General features: G+C 40.9%; 1 protein-coding gene across 1 annotated transcript in view; it reads left to right on the top strand.

Moving 5' to 3' along the window:
* LOC102474221 (alpha-2-macroglobulin) overlaps nucleotides 1-15597 on the top strand; it is a 57327-nt gene that overhangs the window by 22156 nt on the left and 19574 nt on the right. The window contains exons 16-22 of the mRNA XM_014582696.2: nucleotides 1759-1926; nucleotides 2366-2474; nucleotides 6288-6408; nucleotides 10388-10616; nucleotides 11518-11644; nucleotides 11941-12062; nucleotides 12989-13040. Coding sequence (XP_014438182.1) covers nucleotides 1759-1926; nucleotides 2366-2474; nucleotides 6288-6408; nucleotides 10388-10616; nucleotides 11518-11644; nucleotides 11941-12062; nucleotides 12989-13040 — 928 coding nt within the window. The remainder of the gene's footprint in view (nucleotides 1-1758; nucleotides 1927-2365; nucleotides 2475-6287; nucleotides 6409-10387; nucleotides 10617-11517; nucleotides 11645-11940; nucleotides 12063-12988; nucleotides 13041-15597) is intronic.

Raw genomic sequence — 15597 nt, forward strand, 5'->3', positions numbered from 1 at the left:
CCCTGTCAGCTCTGGGGATCTGGCACGTGTGTGTGCGTGCCCAAGATCCCAAGAGGAGAATGGAGGAGAAGGGATTGCTGCATGGCCATCCCTCCAGGGGGTGATTTCTTGTTCTCTCTTTCTCTCTCTCTCTCTCTCTCTCTCTCTCTCTCTGTCTCTCTCTCTCTGCTGAGTGGACATACCCTATAGCAAAAATCTCTCCAAAAAAATTAAAGTATGTTTATTTGGGTGCAAAAAAAGTTCATGCACAGTTTTTCATAATATGCATGTACCTTGATAGATAAGATGGACCATCCTGTTTAATTTGTTAATAACAAAGCAGAAACTTTCAGATATTTAGCAGTAGACCTGGACTAGAACACAGTTTCCTCTCAGGCCTTGATTAGTCTTTTACTAATGAAGTACTTTGCTCTTAGTAGCATGAGTCATTCATTTAATGAACGTTAAGGTTTTGGTTGGTTGGTTGTTTTATTCCCAGAGGGTAAATGCATGAGAGAGAGAGTAAGCAGCCCCTGCAGATCATGGTCACTCTTTAATCTTAATCCTTTTTCTTCCATTCTTCCTTCCCATCAGGATTTGGGGTACTCATACCCACATACCGAACATGTTTTTCATTCTGGTGGAGTGGGAATTCGAACTTCAACTGGCCATGTGGGATTCAGCTTCCTTAACCACTCTGTATGGGGCCAGCCAGTCTCCATTTAACTCACATTTATTTAATGCCTATTGTGTTCTAAGACTGTGCTAAGTCCTGGGGATCTAGAAGGAAATCCCTGGAGAGACAAAAGTCGGTGTCTCATGACCATATTTATAGATGACACAGGAAACAAGTATGTAATGTGCTCTGGAGAAAAATGAAGCCGAAGAGGGAAACAGCCACCTCTGGGGGCTGACAGGTGGTGTGGTGGTTAAGAGTGCTGGACTACCACATGGTTGACCGCGGTTCAAGTCCCAGACCTGGTGGCTTGCTTTTTCTCTCTCTCTCTCTCTCACTCTCTCCCTCTGTCCCTTTCTGGTCAAAATTAAAATAAATAAATAAATAAATAAATAAATAAAGTTAAATAATTCTTTTAAAAAAACACCTCTAAGACAGTGTCTTAATTTCATCACACCACTCACTTTACTAATCTATGCTTCTAAGTCAATCTTAAGCTCTCTTAATATAATACACTGCAACAATCAACATCACTTTATGTTAGTCTTACTCCTCCCCTACAAGTGGATTTGAAAGTTTAATTTCTAGTATCTACACTTTTTGTAGTGTGTGAATACCTGGAGCATTTCATCTCATCAGTAGTGTCTAAGAAAGTGCTGTCGTCTGTTGAAGGCCTGTACTGACAAGCCTGTTTGGGACGTGTGTCCGTTTACTTCCTTATACACAAAGTCAGGTGTAAGTCCGTGGCTAACCACAAGGGTCGCTCTCTCATCACAAACCTTTAACACGGCCTCAAACATACCGGAAATCAGTTTCTCAGTTCACACGGCATTATTGCATTGCGGAATTCGGTCTAGTGTTTGCCTCCAACCTGCGTAACATAGGATTATGACCTCGAGTACTCAGGAGATAATAATTGAGGTTTGTTCCCTAAAATTGTTAAGCATCTTCAAAATGCAAACACCGTTTAGAGAAAATGATTCGTACTCTGTCGATAAATCATCAAAGCGAGGGCACTCAAAGACTGACGATGGTTATTCTTCACACTCAGATAAAAGGAAATCACAGAGGAGTTTGCCCTCTCGTCCTTTGCATTTGCCCAGGTGTATAACTTGCTGCCAGTGAAAGACCTGACGGGCTTCCCTGAGAGTCTGACTCAGCAGGACGAAGAGAGCGGAGACTGTGTCCATCACCACAACGTCTACATTAATGGAATCACCTACTCCCCAGTATCCAATACGAACGAAAAAGATATGTACGGCTTCCTAGAGGTAAGTGCCTTGCATTGCAAATAGTCAGCAGTTCTCATGGTAAACTATGCTATCTGAAAAGAAATTATTTCTTTTAATGCCTTTATGTCATGGTGGAGGGAAGTGGGACATAGGCCAAGTGACTTCCCAAGGTCACTAAATAGTAGCAGAGTAGCTAAAAGCAATCTAACCTGACTAGAATGTTTTGGACTATTAATCAAGTTCTTTTGTTGTTGTTGAAATGTATTGCTTTCTGATATTTGCAGGTATCATCCATATAAAGTAATTACCATTGAGATAAGAAATGAAATTACCACTATAAGTATAGTAGTATCCATCCTACAGACGTGGGCATTACCTGTTTGCTATTAAGTGAATTAGTTTTCTAAATTCAATTAAAAAGTATGCGCTTAAATATTTACAATATATATGTACTGATCAGGTGATCATTTCCTTACAGGACATGGGTTTAAAGGTATTCACAAACTCCAAGATCCGTAAACCCCAAATATGTTCAGAGCCTCAAATGTATGAAATGCAGATAGCTGAAAGAACATCAGACTATACAGGTAAAAAATGTTAATAAAAGTTTATTGTCTGATATATTGAACAACATAATTGATTATTTTAAGGAAAATAAAATGTGAAAAACTAACCAAAAAAGACGTGGTTTAGTTATAGATTAGATATATTCGGAGGTTTGCTCAAGATAGCATAGCTGCACAACCCCGAATCTTCGGATGATGTCAAGTCACCCATGTATGCGAGAGAGAGAATACAAGGCAGATTGTGAAAAGAACTGTAAGAGAGGTTGTGGAATCTGAAAGTCATTTATGAAGAATCTGCTTCTGCTAAATGGAGATATGTGGGTTAAAAAGGAAGAGAGGGGTCAACGGGTGGTGTGGTGGTAAAGGCACTGGGTCCCATATTGCCAACTCCAGGGCTCACGTCCCAGAAAGACTTGAAACTCAAGTCTCTGGTGGCTTGAAAATCACACCAGGAGTGTGTGCATGTGCTCCCAAAATCACAAGGGAAGGATGGAGGAAAGGGCATTGTCACATGGCCATCTCCCTTTGAAGGTGATTTCTCACTTTCCCTCATTCTGTTTCTCTCCAGCAAGTGCATGTGCCCTACAGCAGAAAGTCTTAAGAAAATGAAGAAAGAAAGAAAGAAAGAAGAAAGAAAGAAAGAAAGAAACTCTCTCATCACAAACCTTTAACACGGCCTCAAACATACCGGAAATCAGTTTCTCAGTTCACACGGCATTATTGCATTGCGGAATTCGGTCTAGTGTTTGCCTCCAACCTGCGTAACATAGGATTATGACCTCGAGTACTCAGGAGATAATAATTGAGGTTTGTTCCCTAAAATTGTTAAGCATCTTCAAAATGCAAACACCGTTTAGAGAAAATGATTAGTACTCTGTCGATAAATCATCAAAGCGAGGGCACTCAAAGACTGACGATGGTTATTCTTCACACTCAGATAAAAGGAAATCACAGAGGAGTTTGCCCTCTCGTCCTTTGCATTTGCCCAGGTGTATAACTTGCTGCCAGTGAAAGACCTGACGGGCTTCCCTGAGAGTCTGACTCAGCAGGACGAAGAGAGCGGAGACTGTGTCCATCACCACAACGTCTACATTAATGGAATCACCTACTCCCCAGTATCCAATACGAACGAAAAAGATATGTACGGCTTCCTAGAGGTAAGTGCCTTGCATTGCAAATAGTCAGCAGTTCTCATGGTAAACTATGCTATCTGAAAAGAAATTATTTCTTTTAATGCCTTTATGTCATGGTGGAGGGAAGTGGGACATAGGCCAAGTGACTTCCCAAGGTCACTAAATAGTAGCAGAGTAGCTAAAAGCAATCTAACCTGACTAGAATGTTTTGGACTATTAATCAAGTTCTTTTGTTGTTGTTGAAATGTATTGCTTTCTGATATTTGCAGGTATCATCCATATAAAGTAATTACCATTGAGATAAGAAATGAAATTACCACTATAAGTATAGTAGTATCCATCCTACAGACGTGGGCATTACCTGTTTGCTATTAAGTGAATTAGTTTTCTAAATTCAATTAAAAAGTATGCGCTTAAATATTTACAATATATATGTACTGATCAGGTGATCATTTCCTTACAGGACATGGGTTTAAAGGTATTCACAAACTCCAAGATCCGTAAACCCCAAATATGTTCAGAGCCTCAAATGTATGAAATGCAGATAGCTGAAAGAACATCAGACTATACAGGTAAAAAATGTTAATAAAAGTTTATTGTCTGATATATTGAACAACATAATTGATTATTTTAAGGAAAATAAAATGTGAAAAACTAACCAAAAAAGACGTGGTTTAGTTATAGATTAGATATATTCGGAGGTTTGCTCAAGATAGCATAGCTGCACAACCCCGAATCTTCGGATGATGTCAAGTCACCCATGTATGCGAGAGAGAGAATACAAGGCAGATTGTGAAAAGAACTGTAAGAGAGGTTGTGGAATCTGAAAGTCATTTATGAAGAATCTGCTTCTGCTAAATGGAGATATGTGGGTTAAAAAGGAAGAGAGGGGTCAACGGGTGGTGTGGTGGTAAAGGCACTGGGTCCCATATTGCCAACTCCAGGGCTCACGTCCCAGAAAGACTTGAAACTCAAGTCTCTGGTGGCTTGAAAATCACACCAGGAGTGTGTGCATGTGCTCCCAAAATCACAAGGGGAGGATGGAGGAAAGGGCATTGTCACATGGCCATCTCCCTTTGAAGGTGATTTCTCACTTTCCCTCATTCTGTTTCTCTCCAGCAAGTGCATGTGCCCTACAGCAGAAAGTCTTAAGAAAATGAAGAAAGAAAGAAAGAAAGAAAGAAAGAAAGAAAGAGAGAGAAAGGAAGGAAGGAAGGAAGGAAGGAAGGAAGGAAGGAAGGAAGGAAGGAAGGAAGGAAGGGGGGAGGGAGGGAAGAAAGGGGAAAAAAAAAAGGAACAGAAAGTTTCCAGGCATAGGATCAGTGTAAACAGAAATAGAAATATTCACAAAACAGGACTACATTCTCATCAGTGAAATAAAAAAGTTCTTTAAATTCCTCAAAACATTGCCAATATTCTTTTTTTTTTTTTTTTTTCTGGGGGGGTTTTGGCTATAGGGCACGTGTGCTCACCAGACAGACAGAGAGAGACATAGAGACAGAAAGCGAGAAATCACCCCCCAGGGGGAATGGTCACGCTGCAATCCCTTCTCCTCCATTCTCCTCTCGGGGTCTTGGGCACACACGCATATGCGCCCGGCGTGAGTTTTAAGCCACCGAGTCCGGGACATGAACCGCGGTCGACTACGTGGGAGTCCAGCAACATAGCCATTACGCTAACTGCTGGTCCCCCCCAATATTCATTTTGAAACCACACATTTATCAGTAATGTGAGCTCCATCTTTGATAGGAATCCAACATTTATTTATAGACTCATATTACCAAATCAGGATTGAAAAAATTGAGTACAGATGAAAGAGTATCAGAAATCAAGGATATCTGGGGCTGGCAGGTGGCTTGGTGGTTAAGGCACTGGACTCTCACGTTGCAAACTGCTGTTCAAGTCCTGGACCTGGTGGCTTACTTTCTCACTTGTCTTCTTTCTGTCTCTCTCTGGTCAAATTTCGAAATAATAATAAATTAAATTAAATAATCCTTTTCAAAAAAAGAAATCAAGAGTATCCAAAATCAAGCATTCTGTGAGAATCAATTGACTGTGTGGAATTTACTATAAAGATTATTGTATATGTTTATCATTTATAGATTATATTCTATGATCCTTTATCAGTAGGATATATATAAACTTCTTGTGCACAAGTTCGTATATGTACAGTTGTTTTGCCAGAGAACTGGTTGTTAGATATTTACCAGCACACTACCAGAGGTGAATGGGACAAACAACCTCACTCTGACCTCTGACACAGTATGGAAAACATCCTTTCATTTTTGACTCCTGTCAATTGTTTCTCAAAACCACCACCACAGCGTCACAATTTTTCTTTGTTCCCAGAGGAACACACCAATGGAAACGTGGACTTCCGCCCTTCTTCCCACCCCTGTCATAGCAACCTCCACTTAGCACCGGGGGCAGTAGCCACACAAGACTCCCCGGAGTCCAGGGATCTGTAATCTGCCAAGGTCTCTATAATCCTGCTTGTGATTCTCTTCTCCCCCCACCCCTGTTTATTCTAACGCTTTAAAATTCAGCTTAACAAAGTTTTCCCCAACTACCCAGGTGTCCTCTCCTGGTTCCTCCCTATCCCATCTTCCTACCTATTCATTTCATAAGGATCACTTACTACAATTCCTCATCAACTTCATCTTCTTATTTATTGTCCCTCACTTCTTTCTCACCCCCATAGACTCAGCTCCATTGAAAAGAGGCCAGGAACGATCGGGTTTTCGTCACGCTTCAGAGCCTCCCACAGAGATTGTAAGGAAGTACTTCCCTGAGACGTGGATCTGGGACGTGGTAACAGCAGAGTAAGTAACTTTCAATGGAGAGCTCTCCTAATTTGCAATTCTTACTCATTTTTTTTATTCTTATTGCATATAGTTAAGATGTACATGATGTTATTTTTTAATAAGCACACTTTTTTAATTATTTTATTTTATTTTTATTTATTCTTCTTCTTCAATTTGACCAGAGAGAGTCAGAGAGAGAGTGAAAAAGCAAGTCACCAGGTCCTGGACTTGAACCACAGTGGCCCATGTGGGAGTCCAGCACCTTAACTACCACACCACCTGCCAGCCCCATACGTGATATTTTGATATACATATATATGATAAAGTGATTACTATAACCAAAAAAATTAACATATATAACCTTGATTGTTGCACCTCATGTGTGTGTGTGTGTGCGTGTGTGTGTGGTAAGAATACACGAAATCTATTGTCTTAGTACATTTTCAGTGTACTATAAAATGTATTAACTGTGGTCTTCATGTTGTACTTTAGACTTATTAGAACATTACGTCCTTATCCGAAATAAGTACGTAACAGCAATCTTGTAACCCATGCCCTGTATCTCCCATCCTCCCCCTGCCCTCCACTCCTGGTAAATATCAGTTCTATTTTTTGTTTCTATGTACACAGTCTTTTTTAGATTTCCTCATAAATGGGGACCATGTAGCATTTTTTTTGTCTGCCTATTTCACTTGGCATAATGTCCTCCAGCTTCATCCATGTTGTCACACATGACGGGATCTCCTTCCTTTTGAGGCTGAATAATATTCTTTTACCCAAACACACAGATGCATGCATAGACACATCCACGCAGGCTCACACACATACTTACACACATTCACACCCACACACATCACATTTCTTTATCCATTCATCCATCAACGGACACAGGTTTTCCATACCCCAGACCTTGACCACCATGAATGATGCCGCGATGAACGTAGGCGTGCACGTATTGCTACAATGTGCTGATTTAATTTCCTTTGTGTGTATAGGCAGAAGAATGAGTTCTGGGTCACATGGTAGTTCCGTTTTAATTTTTCAAGAAATGTTCCTGTGTTTTCTATCCTAGCTGTACCCATTTACATTCCAGTCAACACTACACAAGGGTTTCTTTCTTCTTCCCTTAACTAACACTTATCTCTTGTCATCTTTTTTTTAAAATAGTCATTCTAACAAGTGTAAAGTGATATTTCATTGTGATTTTAATTTGCATTTCCCTGATGCAGTGAATGTGTCTGTTGGCCATTCTTACACCATCTTTGGAAAAATGTCTATCCAATTCTTTGCCCATTCTTTGCAGATTATTTGCTTTTTGCTATTAAGTTGTGAGTTCCTTATATAGTTTGGTTATTAACCCTATCAGATATATCGTTCTGAGGCCCGAATATGTAGGCCTCTTCATCTTGTTCACTGTTTCCTTCGTTGTGAAGAACTTTTCAGTGTGATGCCATCCTATTTTCCTATTCTTGGTTCATTAGCTGTGTTTCTAGGGTCGTAATCAAAGCAATTATTGTTCAGATAAAAGTCAAGAAGCTCACTTTCTATCTCTCTCTCAAGCTCATGTGCCCTATAGAAAATTTAAAAATAGGGACCAGCATTTAGCTTAATGGCTATGTCGCTGGACTCCCACATAATCGACAGCGGTTCGAGGCCCAGACCCGGCGGCTTAAACTCAGGCCGGGTGCATGTGAGTGCATGCCCAAGATCCCGAGAGGAGAATGGAGGAGAAGGGATTGCAGGTGGCCATCCCCCCTGGGGGGTGATTTCTCGCTTTCTGTCTCTATGTCTCTCTCTGTCTGGCGAGCGCACGCGCCCTACAGTGAAAATCTCTCCAAAATATACAACCTTTGGGCCAGCCCGTGGCCTGGAAGTTGAGGCAGCTTGATCCCAGTGGCTTACCACAACGGTCAAGTTCTGGGCTGGGCAGCTTGGAACACATGCCAGGCACATGAGTATGCGTGTCCCAAATTCTAAAATAGGGTAGAAGTGGAGGAGAAGTGATCCAGGCATGACCATGCCCCGTGAGAGAGGGTACTTCCTCACCCATCCCTTCTGACCCATCTCTCTCTGGTGAGTTCACGCACCCTCTGGCAAATTAAAATAATAATAATAACAATACAAGCCTAATCAGTTCCCAGAGCTACGTGACTTACAAGCTAGTCCCTTGGGTGGGGACAGTCAAAGTCAGGGCTCTTGATACATGGACAAAATACTCCCAGAGAGAACTTAGCTTGGCTTTATCACTAGAGCAAGCCAGTGTGGCAGGTGGAGAGGAGCAGGAATTCCCTATATCCCCTTTTCATTTCCAGAAGATCCATTTTTTATCTGCCCCTCTGCTTCCAGCTGCAGGCTAGCTAATCCTACTCCTTAGTTGGCCACCGGAAAAGTATGTACACAAACTCCTTCCAGGGAGAAACTACAAGCTGGCAATTTTTTGCCCGGGAATAGTCACAGGCAATGATCACATGCCTGTTTAAAACCTCCTCTTGGTGTAATGGCTATGTCGCTGGACTCCCATGTAGTCGACCACGGTTCAAGTCCCAGACCCAGTGGCTTAAACTCACACTGGGCGTGTGTGTGTACTCAAGATCCCGAGAGGAGAATGGAGGAGAAGGAATTGTGGCAGAGCCATCCACCCTGGAGGGTGATTTCTTGCTTTCTGTCTCTCTTGTCTCTGTCTTTCTGGCGAGTGCACGCGCCCTATAACAAAACCTCTTAAAAAAAAAAAAAAACAGAAAAACCTCTTCTTAGTTCTCTGTGGTCAAGGGAGACTTATGAATGCAGAGCCCCTCCTACTCTCAGAGCTGGATGATTTAGGAGCAAATCGTCACTGCTGTTGGGTTATCAGAAAAGTCGCAATGCATTTTGCATACTACAACATAGGGGCCACCAGGTGGCACGCTGGTTAAAGTGTTGGACTCCTCCACATGGTCAATCGCAGTTCAAGTCCCAGACAGCTTAAAGCCCCCGCTGGTCACATGTGCATACATGCTGAAGATCCCGAGAGGAGAGTGGAAGAGAAGGGATTGCAGTATGGCCAACCCCACAGGGTGTGGTCTCTCATTTTCTGTTTCTTTTTCTCTGTCTCTCAGGCAAGCACACATGCCCTACAGCAAAAATCTCTTAAAAATAGAAAAAATACATTGTGACTTTTACAATCAACCAATCTATAAGTTGGGATGCTCAAGATGTAGATATGTTTTTTCCAGGGAGACACTGGACCTGGTTGTATCCCCGGAGTGAGCCAGGGGAAGAAGGCACAGGAAGGTCCACACCCCTTGACAGGCTCTTGAAGTGTATTGTTTACCTTTCTCTTCTGCCTTAGATAAAAGCTAATTAAAATCCCAGTTCTCAGGCAACAACTATAAAGTGTGTAGACAAACCTCTTACAGGGAAAAAGTAGGGACCCATTAGCTAATTTTTCAATATCCAAGTACTTCCTTTAAGCACATTACTATTTGTAGGAGAGGTTTAACATGACTTCTGTTGTGAACTCTTACGGATCTAATTGCAGCAGAGGTAAAAATTTTGCACGAATTTCATTCTAAGAGGTCCAGAAAATGGGAGTAAAGACTAAGTAGAAACAAACAACTGTAAGAGGCTTTTGATTGGTCCATAATCTTGGGTTAGTGACAGAGAATCAAGCCAAATATACTTAGTACTAATAGTAGAATTAAACATTGTGAAACAGTAGTTTAGAGACAAGAACTTAAAAAGCAATCTCAAATTACATATTAAATTTATAATTCTACTGTCTGTAAAAGATTATACCATAACTATTTGTCTCTAGGAGATTCTTACGTAGACTGGAATTGAATTAGAAGAAAAGAGCTTGTATTTTCCCATCTTAAGCCTTGATTATATTCTCCGTTATTTGTATTTTTATTGAGCACATTCAACTCATGACAGTAGAATGAATTGTAGGGGGCTCTCTTTCTAGAAAGAATTAATTTAACTGCTTACTGATTTTTCTTCATGTTGCCGTCATCCCTAGCTCCACAGGTGTGGCTGAGGTAGGAGTAACAGTCCCTGACACCATCACCGAGTGGAAGGCAGCGGCCTTCTGCCTGTCTGAAGACACTGGACTTGGGCTCTCTCCTCCTGCCTCTCTCCGAGCCTTCCAGCCCTTCTTTGTGGAGCTCACCATGCCCTACTCTGTGATCCGCGGGGAGGCCTTCACACTCAAGGCCACTGTGTTAAACTATCTTCCCAAATGCATCCGGGTAAGGATCTCTCTTTCCCAAATTGAACAAAGGGCTATGGTTAGGTAAATTAAGAATTGCATTCCTAGGAATGTTGATGAACTCCTGTGTACAAGATTGACTCATTAAAAGAAAAATACTATCAGAGAGAGATTCATGTGTTAGTTAAGGTATAATTACTGATATCTTCATATATTAAATTGCAACTTAAAACAAGTCTCTGGCCCTTATCTTATCATAATCCTTAAAAGTTAGGTAGTTCGTTGGGACCAGCAGATGGCATAATGGTTACATCAGTGGATTCCCACATGGCCAACTGCAGTTCGAGTCCCAGACCCAGCGGCTTGAAACGTACGCTGGGCATGTGTGAGTGCATGCCCAAAATCCCAAGAGGAGAAGGGAGGAGAAGGGATTGCAGTGCGGCTATCCCCCATCAGGGTGATTTCTCGCTTTCTGTCTCTCTGTCTCCATTTCTCCAGCAAATATACATCCCATATAGCAAAGTCTCTCTCGAAAAAAAAAAAAATGTTAGGTAGTTCATGTAGTATGAGAATTTTTGACATGGACAACAAAAACCAGTACTTTTCATTCTCATGGCTTAGATTCTCCAAGGTGTCAATTTCTACATTCCTATATATTTAACTTTTCATAGCTCATTCGTTTTATTAAACCTTACTTTTATAAGCTTTTTATTTCTTACTCCTAAAAAATCCAAAAATTCTGTGTACTCTGCTATGCAGTCAAAGAAGTGGCCAAAGTTCTAGGCCAATGTAGAGCATGCCAGGCGACCTTTCTTCTTCATTTATGTCATCTTTGAAATTAGGCAACCTGGGATCTAACCAATCCCTCAATAGGTTTTATTTCAAAATCAGTTTCCCTCTGGTCTCCACCTCTAACCGCTTTGTCTCACGTGTGGTTTCAGGTCAGTGTGACGCTGGAAGCCTCTCCCATGTTCTTAGCTGTTCCAGTGGAGAAGGAACAAGAATCTTACTGCGTCTGTGGAAGTGGACGGCAAACGGTGTCCTGGGCAGTAACCCCCAAGTCATTAGGTGAGGCCATTCTCTACCCAAGAGCTATATGTATCAGTGGGAACCTTACATCCCTTCCTACTTCCCTCAGAGAAAGACCTCCGAATGCTGGCTTTTTGTTAAGTTTCATTCTAGCGTATTTCCACTTCGCCTTCATTTCCCCTTGGAGTCTCAGTATCAGTAGCCTTTTGTTGCTCCCATTTCTGCTTCTGTGTTTTCATAAAACAAAGGTTTACAGAGCATAGAACATTTATAAATCTTAAATTTAGAGGGGTGTGGAAAGATGGCGCTCATCTCTATTGGCCCTTTTTTTTCAGGAAATGTGAATTTTACTGTGAGCGCAGAGGCCCTGGAGTCTCAGGAGCTGTGTGGGACTGAGGTGGCCACGGTTCCTGAATATGGAAAGAAAGACACGATCATCAAGCCTCTGTTGGTGGAAGTAAGCAAGCTCTCCATTGGATAGGTCACACAGAGTCACGAAACACAATGATGAATCTATTCATAGTTGAGAACCCCAACTTTTAGATAAGAAAGGTTCAATAAAATGCGGTTCATAAGTATACATAATATTTATGGATAACATTGGGTCATCAGAAAAGTTATGACATAGCCTTTTGTTGCTCCCATTTCTGCTTCTGTGTTTTCATAAAACAAAGGTTTACAGAGCATAGAACATTTATAAATCTTAAATTTAGAGGGGTGTGGAAAGATGGCGCTCATCTCTATTGGCCCTTTTTTTTCAGGAAATGTGAATTTTACTGTGAGCGCAGAGGCCCTGGAGTCTCAGGAGCTGTGTGGGACTGAGGTGGCCACGGTTCCTGAATATGGAAAGAAAGACACGATCATCAAGCCTCTGTTGGTGGAAGTAAGCAAGCTCTCCATTGGATAGGTCACACAGAGTCACGAAACACAATGATGAATCTATTCATAGTTGAGAACCCCAACTTTTAGATAAGAAAGGTTCAATAAAATGCGGTTCATAAGTATACATAATATTTATGGATAACATTGGGTCATCAGAAAAGTTATGACATATTTTTTCTGTTTTTCCATGCAAAAATGTATCATGACTCTTCCAATGACCCAATATTTATGGATACTGTAACAGTAGGAATAATATACGGATGGCTTAGACTATTCTGCTTCATGTGTCTAGCTGCCTATCAATCCTCTCTATCTCTTCTTTGATTCTTTTCTTAGTTTTCCCCTTACTTTCTTACTGATCAATCTGTCCCCATATTGCCTACTGTAATATAGTTCGAATTCTTCTCTCCATTAGCCAGTAATCTGTGGTGCTCCTGTCAGTACACACGACCTGAAAGTCAGTCTGTCCTCATCTCTAACTTTTTTTTCTTCCACCTAAAGCCTGAAGGACTGGAGAAGGAAGTAACATTCAACTCCCTGCTTTGTCCATCAGGTAAGAGTAAACCATCAGAATTAAGACCAAAAAAAAAAAAAAAACTGGGCCAACTCTATAGCACAGAGGTTAAGCCTGTACCTGAGAAGCTGGATCCCATATAGCCAATTGTGGTTTGAATCCTAGCTCGGGTTGGTTGAAAAACATACATGCATACCCAAAATCCTAATGGGATGGGGAAATGGGGGAAAAAGGGTTGTGGCATGGCGGCACCCAATTGGGAAGTTGCCTTTCATATACTTATGTGTGTCTGTGGCAGTTAAGAAAAAAAAATTAAATCTACAGTTCATATAATATTTTAAGTTCAAAGAATTTTATGGACTATTCCTATGCTTGCCTTATAAAGTAATTAAGACTTGAAGTAGCATCTATGCACTTGACAAATAGAAATATTGTTTCTTAAAGAAGCCGAGTAATTTTATCAGAAGAATATCTCCAGGCCATGTATTCTGAGTCTTTATCTCTTGTACAGCCTTACAAACGCCAAAATGTCTTTCTATCCAATGTGTCATGTGGGCATAGGCAGAAAGTGAGTAAAATCAAAATCATTATGTTCAAAGGGAATATTTCCTTGGATAATTAGTAGCATAACCTACGGACAGCTGAATTCAGGCCATTCCCATGCTGAGCTTTTGGGTTGTTTTTGTATTGCTTGTTTGCCTGGCACATAAAAGTGTTTTTTTAAAAATCGTTTTAGAACCATTTATTTGATTTTATTTATTATTATTATTCAATCTGACCACAGAGAGACAGAAGGAGAGAGGGAGAGTGAGAACAAGTCTCCAGGTCTGGGATTCAAACTGCAGTCGACCATGTGGGAGTCCAGCACCCTGAACACCACACCACCTGCCAGCCCCCATAAAAGTGCTTAAAAACATTTTTTCTTGTTTTTCTTACATTTAATTACTGTACGCCTTTACAGCATACAGAATGAACTTTCCCATCCAGAATACATTGTATATTACCCAGTCAAGATATGACTATAGGGGGAACCAGCAGTTAGCTTAATGGCTCTGTCACTGGACTCCCATGTAGTCGACCACAGTTTGCATCCCGGACCCGGTGGCTTAAAACTCACACCAGGCGCGTGTGCGTGCGTGCCCAAGATCCCGAGAGGAGAATGGAGGAGAAGGGATTGCGGCATGACCATCCCCCCTGGGGGGTGATTTCTCGCTTTCTGTCTCTATGTCTCTGTCTGGCGAGCGCACGCGCCCTATAACGAAAAACCTCTCAAAAAAAAAAAGATATGACTATAGGCATTAGCATCAACAGATAATTTTCCATTTTTGTGTACATTAAACATTTTACTTTTTTCCCCCTTGATTTCCTCCCTCCGACCCCTGCATTGACCACCTTCCTCCCACCCTGTCTCTAGTATCCACAGTTACTGTCAATGCTTTTATATCTCCCCATGTTTCAGTTTCTGTCGTAGGGTACAGACATTCGGTATATATTAAGTGGGACATACAATGTCTCTCTTTTCTAGTCTGGCTCGTTTCATTTAGCATTAAATCTTCTATATTCATCCACTTTCTATCAAATCCCAGGGTCTCATTGTTTTTATGGCTGAGTAGTATTCCATAGGGTATATGTGCCACACTTTTTCAATCCATTCATCTATTCTTGAACATTTGGTTTGATCCATGTCTTAGCAGTTGTGCATAATGCCACAATAAACATGGATGTGCACATGTTTTCTGACTGAGCATATTCCTATCCTTTGGGTAGATACCCAGGAATGGAGTTGCTGGACTGTATAATAGTTCTACTTATAGGTTTTTAAGGAAACTCCATATTGTTCTCTACAGTGGCTATACTAATTTACATTCCCACCAACACTGTAGGAAAGTTCCTTTTTCACTGCAGCACCATGACCACCAGTTATCATTATTTATTTTTTTAATATTAGCCATTCTGACAGAGTTTAAGTGGTATCTCATTGTGATTTTAATTTGCATCCCTTATGATAAGGGACAGTGCACATTTTCTCATATGCTTTTTGGCTGTTCATATGAATTCCTTGGAGGATTATCTGTTTAGCTCATTGGCCCTTCTTTTAATTGGATTGATTTTTTTTTTTTTTTGGTAGGTATGCTGCTTGCGTTCTCTGTATATTCTGGTTATCAGTCTCTTATCTGAGGCATAGTTTGTAAGTATATTCTCCTATTCCAAGGGTTGTCTCTTCACTTTAATTATTGTTTCTTTTGCTGTGCAGAAGCTTTTTAACCTGATATAATCCCATTTGTCTATTTTTAATATTATTGCCTGTACTTTGGGTCTCATTTAAGAAGTATTTACCTACTACAGTGTCTCCAAGAGTTTTCCCTGTGTTTTCCACCAATAGTTTTCTAACTTGAAGTTTTATGTTTATATTTTTGATCCATTTTGAGCTGATTTTTTTGTTCCCAGGCTGTTTTACATAATAACACATTTGATAATGGGACGATGCCATTTCCCAAAGAAAGAGCTATCATGGCCCATAACACTATTACCAGTATTTGTTTGGGACCAGCTTTGTGCCTAAAGCCATATCAGTCATTTGAGAAAGGCCTAAGGA

This window comes from Tupaia chinensis, unplaced genomic scaffold (genome assembly GCF_000334495.1).
Source record: "Tupaia chinensis unplaced genomic scaffold, TupChi_1.0 Scaffold143747_1, whole genome shotgun sequence".
Classification (NCBI taxonomy): Eukaryota; Metazoa; Chordata; class Mammalia; order Scandentia; family Tupaiidae; genus Tupaia; species Tupaia belangeri.